At 33.2% G+C, this 15,181-nt stretch overlaps 1 protein-coding gene across 1 annotated transcript in view; it reads right to left on the bottom strand.

The window, feature by feature from the left end:
• Positions 1-15,181, bottom strand: part of LOC106102535 (oxysterol-binding protein-related protein 9) — a 38,645-nt gene that overhangs the window by 8,657 nt on the left and 14,807 nt on the right. Inside the window, exons 7-8 of the mRNA XM_013282047.1 lie at positions 14,557-14,655; positions 13,836-13,944 (exon numbers count right to left, since the gene is read on the bottom strand). Coding sequence (XP_013137501.1) covers positions 13,836-13,944; positions 14,557-14,655 — 208 coding nt within the window. The remainder of the gene's footprint in view (positions 1-13,835; positions 13,945-14,556; positions 14,656-15,181) is intronic.

Genomic DNA, 15,181 nt, shown 5'->3' with positions numbered 1-15,181 from the left:
TGAATTTGAATTTTACATAACATAAATTTCCACTGTCGAAAAGTACTAAAAGATTATATCTCTATTTTACTTAAAAGAACGAAAGAGATAAAAACATAATTTTTTACAAGCGATTCAGACAATGAAAACTGACACTAAGAAAACGTGACGATCGATATTACTGCGAGTAGCGAGCCATTATCGCAGTAGCGCAAGTGAAATTAGGTTTATAGCATAGCCAACAGAGCTCGACCATTGCTTTGCGATACAGTATAACAATGCAATAGAAGACATATTGAGATACTTTCACATTACACTACTCTATAAATTTGATAAGGATCATATTGATGTGTTACATTGTAGTTGACGGTCAAAATTACACATGTTCCCTTATCATTTTCCTAAATCACATTAATTCAACAGTCCTACATTTGATGGTTTGTAAACATTTCTACATAAAACTTATAATCATAAAGAATTCTGTACTATTTTAGATTTTATTCGACTATTTCAAGTAACTCATATTACTAACATATATCAAAATTTACCAGTGCTAGAATAAAGTCCACGCCTATCATTAATGTTAACTATGCACAAGCTTATTAAAGGCTGGCACTTAGTTTACTTGGCACACTTCCATTTTACAAACAGTAAAGTACAGCCCCTGTGTGCTAAGACAAAAAGTTTTCAGCCACAAAAAAAATCTGCCATTCTCGCGATAAAACCGAACAAAGGAACCCGCAACAAAATCCTGTGATTGGTAGCGTTTTACTATTCAGAATGGTGACCTTAGTAACGACCTTGTCTGCGTATTTACCTTGACACTTTCATGGGGTCAAAATCATTAAGTGTATAGATTAAGGTGTGAATACAGTGGAATTACGAATTTTCGAAGGGTTGTATAGGGGAGTACTGTGATTATCCCTTTGTATAGCGGGGAAATTTAAGGCCAACGTTTATAACAGCAATTTATTATACTTTCAGGTCTTATTGTGGATAATAAGATCGATGTTAACGTAGATTATATTATACTAGCTTTCGCCCGCGACTCCGTCATGGCATGTCATTAGCATGGTAAATAAAACAATATACTAAAAAGGGTTAAATACTACAGTTTTCAGCATATTGACTAATTTAGTTAAGTTCTTGCTAAAAAAAGCGTTTATTATCATTAGTACTATGAACTTTTAGTGAGTTCAATGCCTTTAACGTGTGAAGCCTTAACAATTGGTAACCTTACACTATTCCTTTTATTACATGCCTACCGACAGCTTTCATTAAAACCTACGTAACACTATACTTAGGTTCCTCTATCCAATACAATTAAAAATTTGAAAATCACATTCAGGACATATCCCACCACTGGCTGATAGAGTCTCTATTATATATTTAGGTCCACTAAAACTAACAAGGGCCGCAAAAACTGAGCCGATTTTTAAAACTATTTCAGCTAGAAAGGTAATTTTGTGAGTAACATAGGTTTTTTTATTATTATTTGTAATTTCACGCGGATAAAGTCGCCAGTCAGTATTAAAATAATTACGATTTGTCAAAAATCTACACCGTGTGTTAGCATCTTGACTATCTATACTATATTATAATAAAACGTAAACATTCACTTCTTTGTTGCCTAAGCACAGTACATTTTTGAATAATTATTTCTTTAATAAAAAGCCCTACACTTACGTCACGCTTAAGGCTATATGTTTTCAGGCTATTAAACTTAGGGGGTAAAAAAATTGCATAAAAACCCTAATGTGGGAAAGGGACCATAAGCTACGAGCTGGCAACATCAATGAAGTAAGATTGCAATGGTTTGTCATGTCATTTTGACATTTGCAATTGATAATTTGACAAATGTAAACAATAAAATAAATTCTTTATAATTTCACGCGGATGAAGCCGCACGGGAACGGCTAGTATACTTTAAAACGTACGTTGTGGCTTGTGTGACCAGCTGTTAGTGAGTCGGGGACATTGCCAGGGTCGATAATATCGATTGACACCGACAATGAGCTTTTTGCCAGCTGTTATTGACAGCAAGCTAAACTTGACAATTGTTACTTTACAGAATAGTTATTGATTACAATAAAGTACAATTTATTAGGAGTTTCTATTATCATGTAAGCGCTAAATAAAAGTGAAGGTTGGATTCTGAATATTTTTTACTATTTTGTATTAAATCAGTAAACTTCTAAACCTTTAATTAATCTTTCTAAACAATAGAAAATATTAATTTTTTGGTAACAAGGAGAGGCGTATTAAGCAACAATCAAATGGAACGTAGCAACTCCTTAATTTTCTATATAGATAGTTTTTTTCAATGGATGCGTGGTAAGTTTTTGACATGTTACTTGAAGCTTAAGAAGGCTTTACATACAAGACTGCGCTTAGATGTCTTCTAAGATTGTGTTCACCTAGTCATGGTTGCCAAGGTAAGTAGACCGGTAAATAATCTTATTTTATAATCACCTTATTTATTTTAAACTTAATTAATTAAACAGCGTAAAATAAAATATAATGAAGTAGGGTTTTGCTTTGAAATATATTGTTCAAAATAATATTGAATTACACGTCGGAGGTTGCCCAAAACAGGATTATATTTCTAGAGGCAAGAAATGTAGCAAACGCTAAGGGTCTTTTTAATTGGTATTTAAGCCTTATGGGACATCAAGACATTAATCATACTAATATTATAAATGCGAAGGTTTAGATGTACGGATGGCCTGAATGGCTGAACGGACCTCACGAGAATCTCGGAAGAGGACATAGGCTACTTTCTTTTGTTTCTTTTTCAATTTCACGCAGACGGAGTCGCAGGCGAAAGTTAGTCTTTATCTAATTTTAACAAGAAATAACACCACAGCCCTAGAATCATCGCGATTTTATTGATTCCAATTCATTAAAAACTAGCTGTTTCTCGCGACTTCCTCCATGTGAAATAAATAAATAGTACAAAAAAAAAAGCATACAGACGAATTGAGTAACTCCTTCTTTTGGGAAGTCGGTCAAAAATATAGCCCATGTTAGTCAATGATAACGTAGCTCTTGAATGGTGAGTAAATAATTTAAGTGGGCCTAGTCGTTTTTGAGTTATTTCAATACATGCAAAAACAGAAATTTTCCTCTTTATAATATCACTATAGATTAACATTTTCCCGGTTATTATTTACAACACAAATTAGTTTACCATTTAACCATTTATGTCACGTAAATGTATTCAAATTGGATATAGAAATGCTTTTTATTTTAGTCTTTTACATTTACGTGTCTAGAATTTGCGTGAGAGATCACACGATAAGTGACATGGGGCCTAGAGTAGTGCCTTGTGGGATGCCTTTTAGCGTGTTGTTTTTAAATTAATTCCTAGCGTAAACAGAATAAAGATATTCATCTTTTATACGTTTACGTTATGAGCCTTTGAATGTACATATACTTAAAAATAAATGAATTAGAATAAATCATATTGGTTTAAGAACCCGAACAATAAACTAAGACTCCAAAATCGCTTTCAGTATCTACTTAACATATAAAGTATAGCTGTTCCCGCACGGCTTCGTCCGCGTCAAATTATAAAAAAAACTTTATTTTATTGTTTACATTTGACAAATTATCAATAGCAAATGTCAAAATGACATGATATGACTAACCCTTAGCAATCTTTCTTCCTTGATGTTGGCAGCAACTTATGGTCTCTTTCCCACATTAGGGTTTTTATCCAAAACATTTAACCCCTAAATTAAATGGGCTAAAAATATATAGGCTATAGCGTGACGCAACTGTAGGGCTTTTTATTAAAAAAAGAATTATTCAAAAATATGCTGATATCTTAGACAACAAAGAAGTGTGTGTTCACGCTTTATTATAATTGTATAGATAAACAAAAGACTACCATAAAAGCAAGAAAAAAATAAAACATTATTGATGAAATTCGACAAAGTTTGAAGCAAAGCATGAGATTGAAGTTTGTCTAGAAATTTGTTTTACAATTTCCGATTTGAAATTCAAATTCACGATTCAATTTATGTTTAAACCGGTATTTGAAATCTAGAAATGTTTTAAATCTCGCAGATTTCGATATTTTGATATCTTCCAACATTTCAGACAGCTCAAAATTGGTAAAGCGAAATTTGGAACAGAGCTATAAATAATGAGAGAGAACATAAAAGTTTTTGACCTCTGCCATTTGTTGGCTTACAAGGGACAGGCAAAATGAAAACACAATAAATGAAAATAATGCCAGTTGTGCGCCGCGGGGAGTCTTTTAACATAAAAATATAAGGCAATTCAAGCATAAAAAAGAAAACAGACAAGCTAATTTAATGAATTAATTGTATTTTCAATGCGATAAAGATTCCTTTTTAATTTATAAAAATATAAAATAAATTAAATTTAAAAGATTGCCATTAGTGAATTATTGTTTAGTGCGTAATGTTCTGTCTGTTCATACGAACGTTTGTAAGTCTATAAAACGAAAAATCTGCGATTTTTTACCCATATAATAACTTACATTTATGTAATAATCAAATATATATTTGAAAAATTATTCTGTTAATCTTAAAAACATAAATAAAATTCAAAAATGCAATATAATTAACATTCTCACCTCTCGCTGTCTCTCCTTAGCGACCATCTTCTAGACGTTAGCGCCCGGATCATGTTTACACGATTATATCACTTATGTCATTACAGACAGAGTTCATATACAATCTAAATTGAATCACAGTCACATAAGTGCACTCAAGTCAGGTTAGTCTACACGAGTAACTTTACTAATAATATAAAAAGTTTTCATATTAGCTATTTAAAAGGAAGTGTGATAATCATTAATGGAAAACAACCGTAAATCACTTAAATATTCTTAACTTATAAAGAAAATAAATTGATTTATACAACACAAAAAGCAAGATTCAAACTGATCCGCTAACTTTATATTGTTTATCTACCTATCTATACATACATATAATGAAACTGGAGTGTCTGTCTGTAATATCTTCAGAAAAATTCCAGATTTCGAGAAGATGATGTATTTTCGTTGCTGATAAGGAAAATCGCATTTATTTTTTTTGTCTGTCTGTCTGTCTGTCTGTCTGTATGTCGGCAAGTCCCGTTTATTCCGACTAATCTCCGAAACGGGTGAACCGATTTCAACCTAACTTTCACTGAAGGTTAGCAGACATAGACATATAGGCTACTTTTTTATCTTAATATTGCGTGGACAAACTCGGGGGTTACAGCTAGTTTTAATGAGATTATAAAAAGTGTAAATAATGTTTATAGTGTATAAACTACAATAATAATATTATTATTTAATTAAATATTGATTGAAAGCAGCTTAGCCAATTTACTTGGAATACATTTGCCTGTTTACTGTGCATACGTAACTTATGTAACTTGCGGTCAAGGTCTGGGATAAGTTGAGTTAATCCCGTAGACATCGTAGGCGTATTAAAGAGAAAGGGATCCTTCAAAGGGCTGAAGAGCCTTTAAGATTCGAAATCCAAATATAGTATTTTGAATAAAAAGAGACAATTTATATTCAACGTAACGACTTGGTTCTACTATTTAACGATACTAAAGGCCTATCCCACCATAGGCAGATAGGCTCACATAGCATAAAAATGACGCCACTATCAGATAAGGGAACAAAATCCGATATTTCCATCACCTATTTTACACGTTGGATTGTTAGGCAATTTACAATTTGGTGGGACAGACCCTTAAATTTACAGAAATAAAATAGGTAACAACTAAACTTTCATTTAATATTAAGAAATAACAGAATTTGAGCACCTTTGGCATTAATTCTCTATAGTGTTAAAAAATTTCAACCTTTACTAATATAAATCATTATTATTTCTGAAAGAGACGATCTCGTACGGGAAGGTACGCGCGAGTAAAATAAATAAGAAATAAACCAAAAACAACTTTTAATAAAATTTACAAATTAATAGAAATATTTACATTTCAGCCTAGCATTGTGTGTGACATCTGCTCGAACAATACTTCAAATATTTACAAAAGAATAAATAAAAAAATAAACAATCTTATTTTAAAAAAAGGATTAAAAATAATAATATAAAAAGGATTATTGCATCGCCAACAATTCCTATATTACATAGTTCTGTTTTTAAATTCCGCAGTGATTGTTATCACAAGTGCGCACCGTGGGAAGTCTAATATTCGCAAGAATACAATCAAGTAATAAGTGCGTTTAACTCACATATAGCGAAACAGAGAGAATAATTACTTAACATCTGTGAATCATGTTCAATTAACAACAAATCATATCTGAAGGACAAGTATAAGGTTGTACTCAAATATATAGTTTTCCTAATCTATACTATTATAATAAAGTGTAAATACACACTTCTTTGTTGCCTAAGATGTCAACAATTATAGCATATTTTTGAATAATTCTTTTTGTTATAAAAAGCCCTACACTTACGTCATGCTTTAGAGTATATATGTTCACGCCATTAAACATAGGGGTTTATATTTTGGATAAAAAACATTAATGTGGGAAAGAGACCATAAGTTGCTGCCAACATCAAGAGAGCAAAATTGCCATAGTAAGGTAATTGGTATTTTGACATTTGCAATCGATTATTTGACAATAACATATTCATATGTTTATGCGGATGAAGTTGTAGGGGAACAGCTAGTGCTTTAATAAGTCTTATTGCCTATATATATGTATGACTTAATAGTTAGTGATTCTCATACTCTCCTTTCAATAGAGAATTAACGCAACTAAAAGAGTTACTAATCTCTTTGGTGTAACTATTTACGTTTAGAGTTTATGCAAGTCAGCACCGCATCTTAACAATTTATAGTTTCTTCAAGGCCTAAAAAGATACAAAAGGACGCAGGATAAAAATACGCAATAGTAAATATTTCTGTTACTAAAAATATACTTCAGTAACGCGTAATGAAACGTTTTTATTGCTAAACTAGCTTTCGCCCGCGACTCCGTTCGCGTGGAGGTAGAAAAAACAAAAGTGAGTAGCTAATGTGTTCTTCCAGACTATAATCTACATGAATGCCAAATTTCATCGAGATCCGTTCAGCCGTTTAGGCTACAAACTCTAACAATATAAACTTTCGCATTTATAATAGTAAGAAGTAAGGTTGACCGTTAGCGTCAAGAGGGGTATTGCAATTCCATTTTATAGTCATTGCTTACAGGCGGCCTAAAAATTCGGCAACTACGGTTTCCATTATCCTTGGCCTTAATGCAATATTTCAGCACACGGCAATTTGCACAATTTGTGTTCCAAATACATTTGTAAACTTGTCATCACTATAAATGTGTGTTTGAAGTCAATTTTTTTACTTGGTGGATTTTAAATTGCAATTTATAGAATTCAAATAAATAAATTTTGTTTGGAAAAAATTGAATAAATGCGATTAATAATGTATGTTTTAAAATATTTCTAATTGTAGTGTTAGGATTTTGTAAAAAAAAATGGACAATTTAATTACGCAGTAGAGGAAAACTAACCAAACTAATAAAATTTCCCTGACACGTAAGTATAAAAATTAACACAAATTGGTATAATAACTGTTCACTGCAACTCCACTTAAATAATGGGCACTTTATTCAAAACACTAAAATCTATGCGAAAGTGTAAACGTAACAGAGTCCTTGGACCACACGCGTGGTCTAGTCTAGTGATGGTCCAGTATCGGCAGTGGTCCATGTAATATCGATCGCATTTGTCTGCGTTAAACGCACGTGCGCATCGCGGCACGGTCCGACGTGCACTGAAAAGCTGAAGCAAGGAGTAACATAGAGTAAGTAGAAGTAGTTGAACATGTAAGTATTAAACACAAATATTTGGAACCAATTTTTCCAATACAAGTATAAGGAAATTGCTAACCTTGTTTGAGATGCTCCTACATTTGTAAACGCATTGGATTAATTCAAAGGCATATGTTTTATGGATATGGTCCTCACAGAGTTTAAGAACAAGCACATTTTATTGTTGAGTAAAGGCTAGCAAAAGAAGCAACAGTTCTTTTTCTAGTGATTTTTAATGTTTGTTATTTTGACGACATTAATCTACGTTTACAAGTGAGAAAATTATTTTAAAATAAATTTTTTTTTTCAAATTTATTATGAGTATAGGTCATTACTTAATGAATAATTAATAGCTATTACTTTTTGAATGTTAATTATTTAAACCTAATGTTATCTCTAACTCGTTTAATGAGTTCAAAATATCAATACCGGTCTTGTTACGGAATAAATTGATTTTTAATGTACAACCAATATTATCCTTTTACTATATTTAGATTTGAACAGAAAGCAAAAACAAAAGCCTGTTATTTTAAAAAGCTATAAAAAGGAGACATCAGTAAAAACATTTATGACTTTTTTTACTAGATACGTCTTACACCAAATGGAGTGTACAGTCTACATACTATAGTGGTTTACTCTATGACGAGTGTTCAGCGCGGCGGCGCATCGCTGCGGTCGGATCGACAAGTAAACACCGGCAGCGCGCCTTGTTTATAAATAAACCCGCACTTCCAAATTATTCGAGCACTCGAAAAAACAACGAGGGATGATGTTATTTCCGTACAGCTGCAAAGTTAACTCCGTTTATAGTATGTACTATAACACGCACAACAGGGTAGACAGAATACGGTTTTTCATATGACGCAGTACTTTCTCGGATATTTTTAATACTTTTTGAGTATGCCACTAGCCTAGTCGACAAAATTTCTTACTACGTTAACTATTAAAACAATCGATTTATACCCGTTTCTGTTTAGTTTGGCAACCGCTTCTTTATTCTACGTAATAAATCACAGATTTTAATTGCAAGCAAAGATAACATTTACGAACGGTGATTTTGAGAATAATAGGACCATGCCGTAGTAATTTAGATTACATTTTAATCGATAAACACATTAACAAAACCTTGACATCGTATTTTCTAATATACCAATACATTATAAAGAAGACAGTTTTGTATTTTTGTAAGTAACGCAACTCAAATCTATTGGATTTTAAAAATTCTTTCATCATTAAGAAGCTACATTATCGCTGAGTAACATAAGCTATATGTTTTTAATTCACGTGGACAAAGTCAGAACAGCCAGTTAGTGACAAAATATTTTTGTGTGTTCAACAAATGAAAAATTATTTGAGGAACTCACTCCACGTGTCGTGACGCGGCTTCAATACGTCAAATAGAGTCTCAAGGTCATTCAAGGGGAACAAAGAGGGCAACGCACCATCTACAAGATCTAATCAAGAACTATGACAGCGCAATCGACTCTATCAACATTGTTACATCCATATTAGTTTAGATTTCACTGCCGAAAATAAATGAATAAAAATATATTGTCATCTCGCTCATATCCTTTAAAAAACAGAGAACATAACACAATTTTGTACATATTTATTGACAGTGGAAACGCACGGTTATTGTTTATAGACTTTTGCTGCCCTCTTTTTCGAGCGTTATACAGCAGAAATCCTTTTGTGAATAAAACCTAAGCGGTTAAATCGTCAGGACCTAGATGCTAGACTAGGTCACTCTTTATGCGATAACTGTGCCGTATATTGCAAACTGAAGCCAATGTATTTATTGTTTATTTTCATTACACACGAACAACCAAATATTTGCATTATCAAGTTTTGCTCGCGACTTCTTTTGAATGATATTTAAAAAAAAAATAGCGAATAATAGTATATGAAACCCAATGATAACGGCTTTTCAATTTATAATAGTAAATGAATATCTGGAATAATTCAATTACGTACCAAAATACAAGTCATTTCTCTTTATAATATGTTAGAAATATAGTCATCATCTTTCTCCTTATCCTACTCCCGTAGTGGCGCAATAGATTTTTGTCCTCCACATAACTCTATCATACGTCATCTCAGTCATCACTCCCTTTTTGATCATGTCACCTTTCATTAGTTAGCATGTAAAGAAGCGTGTATGTGTAAAGGGTATGATAATTGTTATTTCTTTTATGTCTAAGCGTGGTATTAAAAAAGAACTAAATAGCCTATGTGTTCTTACTATCCTCCACATCTATGCCAAATTTCTTTGAGATTCGTTCAGCACTTTAGGCTACAAACTTTAACAAACATCCATCTAAATTTAAACCTTCGCATTTATAGTTTGTCAACATATTAAACGTGTTATAAACATGAAAAAATTGTATATTGGTCAGCATAAAAGGCGACTACGTCGGTATGTGGGTCGCAGCGCGTGCTCGACTATGAATACGGCACGTCATTGTTGCTAGGTCTAAGCAACACGCTAGGAAACACGTTGACCAAAGTATAACAGTTTTTGTTATTTTTTTTAGTTACCGGTTATAAATATGGTTATAAATGTTCCCTTGCGATTTCATCAGCATAAAAGAATTTTATTGTTTACATGTGTCAAATTGTCAATTGCAAATGTCAAAATGACATGGCATGACAAAACTTGGCAATCTTGTTTCCTTGATTAGGGTTTTTATCCATAATATTTACCCCCTAAGTTTAATGGCCTAAAAATATACAGCCTAAAGCGTGACGTAAGTGTAAGGCTTTTTATTAAACAAAAGAGTTATTCAAAAATACGCTGTAATTGCTGACATCTTAGGCAACAAAGAAGTGTGTGTTTACGCTTTATTATAATAGTATAGATATAGATTCCAGAATATACTTGTAAGAGCGTGCGCACACTTTTGATTTAACTATCTTAGAACTGTTTAGTCTCGCTTTGATTCCTTTAAGCTTATATTGAGGTGCGCACACTCGATTTTTAGTTGTGCAACTAAACAGTTGAATGGGCTGCGAAACAATAGACAACCGACAATCGTACAACGGTTGTGCGTTGATTTAAAAAAAAGGTGTGCGCCCGTTCTAAAGACTAAAAAAAGGTAATCTTTCCTTGGTCTTTTTGCAAATGATTTCGATTTGAATCTAGACCATGTTAAGAGCAGATACGACGGAACGGAACTAAAACGGAAATAGAACTTTTCCACGCCGGATCAATATGTACCGTATTATTCTTAGAATAGAGCAAATACAAGAGATAAAGTAGAAATCCATCATAAGTATTAACAAAACTAGAGAGTATTCCTATGAAACTGAACACCATAATTTAATTTATCAAGACGATTACTAAAGTGTTTGTGTTTTAAGGAAATTAAGTCCTAGTGCCCGAACTGTTCAGTTACAATTATCAGTTTGAACTGACCGTATGTAGAGGGCTTAACAATAACAAAGGGTAACATGTCGTCTATTGTTAAGATCTAGTAACAATTTAGAAGTTCTATTCATATAAAAAAAACATGTTACGAAGTTTGTTCCATCGTAACGTTATGTGAATGTTTCCGCAATGCAAACTCGCAGTTACACAAACAAGTTTAGCCACATCGTCACGGTATACGCGGCGTATCCAAGTCGCCCCGCACTACGTAACCAGAGCGTGGCTACCGTAAGCTATTGTCCATGTTCCGGCAGTTACTCTTTATAATGTCAACATGGATAATGTGTACAGACCTTTATGTTACTAGCTTATACCCGCGACTCCGTCGACAAGGAATAAAAAAAATAGTTGTTCTTTCATACTTTGCTCTACATGTATGTCAAATTCCATGGAGTTCCGTTCTGCCGTTTATAAACGTTTGAATTTACAATATTAGTAAAATGATTCTACATAAAATAACTTTTAAACGAACTATTATGACATATACCTGTCCTTATCACACTATATGATCGAGGTATCTTTCATCGAATCAGTCGTCTCCCTCCCTTCTAATTATATTGCATACACGAAATCTTTCGTAGACCTACCTCTACTGGTACTCTACATTCATAATTTAAAGTTTTTCAGTAAAATACTAAAACTAATCTTAAATACTTCGCAAGTGCCACTTCCTTTTTGAGAGTTTATGCGTGGCCTATAATTTAAGATGCTGTTACATATTTAAATAAAGTTTCAGTATTCGGCCGCTTGTCAAATGAAATTAGTCCTTCCTTAGAACATGTCCATACTATGCTAGCTTATTCCTATTCTGATAATCATTATATTAAGAAGCATCTTTAGAGCAAAAAAGGACTGAAAGGTCAACCCGCTGGGGTCATACGACCCTCATTTCCTTACTGATAAAGTGTTAAATTACACTTAACCGGACCTCTTCACATTTACCCTGCTGACCTTTTAGTACAAACTGACTTATTTCTCGAGTTATTTGTACAAATACCTCTATGGTGACGCGTAAATATCACACAAGCTTTATATTACGAAACTAATAAATACCGCACATGCTAATTTTAAGTATAACAGCTACACTCAGAAACGTCTTATCGTTCCTTAAGTTGTCCCTTAGTATCGATTTCTTATTATTCATCTGAGTGGCTTTTGATTAACATTTCAATGAGTGTAAGATATCAAATTTTCCCATATTATGTAAATAACCCACTTGTCTCAACGATTAGATATATTATGTGTTTGTTTCCATTGTCACCGATCTTTGCTACCGTATCGTGAGTCACTGTTAAAACCGTAGTTGATTATCTTCCTAATAGGTTCAACATCACAAATGTATTGGATATGATTAATACTTCTGGAATTTTAAAGGAAACGTCCATTCTTCATTTATTACTTTTAATCGCAGAGTTGTTAATCACTAAGTAAGACCCTTAGTGTTATTATTTCTTATGCTAAATTTAGTTAACTATTTAAATTTGGATATGGCAGTTGCATATCAATTTTAAGGTGAATTTCCACTGTAACAAATACATATGCTGCGACTCCTCGGATTCACAGCTTGTTAATTACACATATATTTTTTAATTTATTCTCAGACTAGCTTTCGGCCGCGAATCCATCAGCGTGAATTCGAAAAAAAAAACAATGCTGAGTAGCCTATGTGTTTTTTCAGACTATCCTCTATGTCTATGCCAAATGCACAATGCATAATATGCATGCATAATATTAGTTTAGATATATGCAGGTTGCATCACAATGTTTCGTTGTAAGAACGTCGAATAAACGTAAATTTGAAAATTTGAAAAACATTACTAAATGATTCGAACCTTGAACCTATATATAAATCAAGTACTAAACACCTGAGCCACCGACGGTAGAAAATTACATTAAATGCATTATAAAAATAGAACAAATAAAAAAAAATCCATTGCCAAAAACTTCCGACCGTTATAAGGGAACGGTTGCAAGTCAAGTGCGGGGTCGTTGACCTTTTGACCCCATTTTACCCTCAAATAAACTGCGGGACTTCTTACGCTAGTCTTTAGTTACGTTTACATTGTTACAACTTGTATATACTAGCTTCGAATTAAATAAGTAAGTAGCCTATGTGTTCTTCTAGACTATGTCTATTTCAGCGAGATGCAACGAGTTGGCTGCGAACGTATATTACTACGAACGTAATTTTATTGAGGGTATTTCGAGAAAAGAAATCATACAAAAGATTAGAAACTAGATTTCATTGTACAAATAACATTTTTACACATTAGTTACGTTTCTCTACTATTATATTTCAAAATACAATAATTAAAAAGACATTTAAAAAAACAAATACCTATAATATTATTAAAATTACCAAGCAATATATTATACCAATTATAACACCAAATTGTAACATTCTCTTAAAAGTGTTATTATTGTTAAGTAAAGGGCAACACTAGAACATCGGCATAGACGTCCCTATCTGACAGCTGTCAATGTCATTCTGACGTATTGGAAAAACGCGCCATTAAGGGGGATCAGTATTTCTGATTGTTTAATTACGTTAGTTATAATTATATTAATTGCTTAAAACTAGTAAAACATGTTTAATGTGTATGTGTCGTCAGTGTGAACACTAACCTCGGCGCGGGCAGCAGCTCGGCCGGCTCATCATCAGCGTCATAGAAGTCGTCTTCACCTTCCGACGAGGAGTACGAGGTATCAGGAACCAGGAGAGACATCGCTTGTCCTGATCAAAAAGAGAAAGAGATATAGAAAATTAATAAAACATTTTTTTTACTAGGTTTCGCCCGCGACTCCATCCGCGTGAAATAAAAAAAAATAGTAAACACCTGCTGTTGCTGATGTAGCTTTTTCATTATGCAAGAATTTTTGAAATCGGTCCATTCGTTTTTGAGTTATTTCAGTAAACCAAAGATACAAATATTTCCTTTTTATAAAATAAGCAAAGACTACCTTACGCTCGCGACTCTGCGTGGAATTAAAAAAAAAATTGTGTACCTAGATGTTCTCCTAGACTATCTTCTATAATTGCACCAAATAACATCGACATAAAGCAGTTTAGTCTACAAACTCTAACAAGAATCCATAAAAACTTTAACAAGAGAAGTAATATAAGATTTAAGTAGTAACGGAACTGGAAGTACTAAGTTTTTTTAATTCCTTGCGGAATCTTTGACAACAGCTGAAATTTCCTAAACAAACTAAGTTATATGGAGGACGAAAATGAGGATGATGATGCTGAGATCATTTCCATAAATATGTAAGTTTAAATATATTTGTTGTGTTAAGGTGATGATTTCTCCTTCCCTGATGAGGTCCCCTTCCCTGGCATACATACTGGGAGCGTCGATGTGTTCCAGTGGCGTCAGCGGCAGCGAGGGCGTGGCCAGCTCGCGGCACTCCGCGCCCAGCTCCACTCGCGGGGACAGGTCCTCGCCTACATCACAACAAATAACATTAACTAGCTATCGCCCGCGACTCCGTCCGCGTGAAATAAAAAAACAAAAATATCCTAGGTGTTCTTCTAGACTATCCTCTACATCTATACATTTCATCGAGATCCGTTCAGTCGTTTAGTCTACAAACTCTAACAAACGTTCATCCAACCATCGAAATCTTTGCATTTATAATATTACTAGCTGTCCCCGTGCGACTTCATCCGCATGAAACTATAAAAACCTTTTTTAATTGTTTACATTTGTCAAATGTCAAAATTAAAATGTACAACCTTGCTTCCTTGATATCAGCTTGTAGTTTATAGTCCCTTTCCCATTAAGGTTTTTTCAAATTTATTTACACCATAAGTTTATTAGCGTGGAAATATATAGCCTAAAGCGCATTGTAAGTGTAGAGCTTTTGTTTAAAGATATAGTTAATCAAAAATATGCTGCGATTGCTGAAGTCTTACGCCACAAAGTAGTGTGTTTACGCTTTATATTAGTATAGACTAACTATCGTCCGCG

The sequence above is a fragment of the Papilio polytes genome, unplaced genomic scaffold (genome assembly GCF_000836215.1).
Source record: "Papilio polytes unplaced genomic scaffold, Ppol_1.0 DF823923.1, whole genome shotgun sequence".
NCBI classification, from domain to species: Eukaryota; Metazoa; Arthropoda; class Insecta; order Lepidoptera; family Papilionidae; genus Papilio; species Papilio polytes.
The sequence above is the reverse complement of the archived record's forward strand: the minus strand, read 5'-3'. Positions and strand labels throughout refer to the sequence as shown.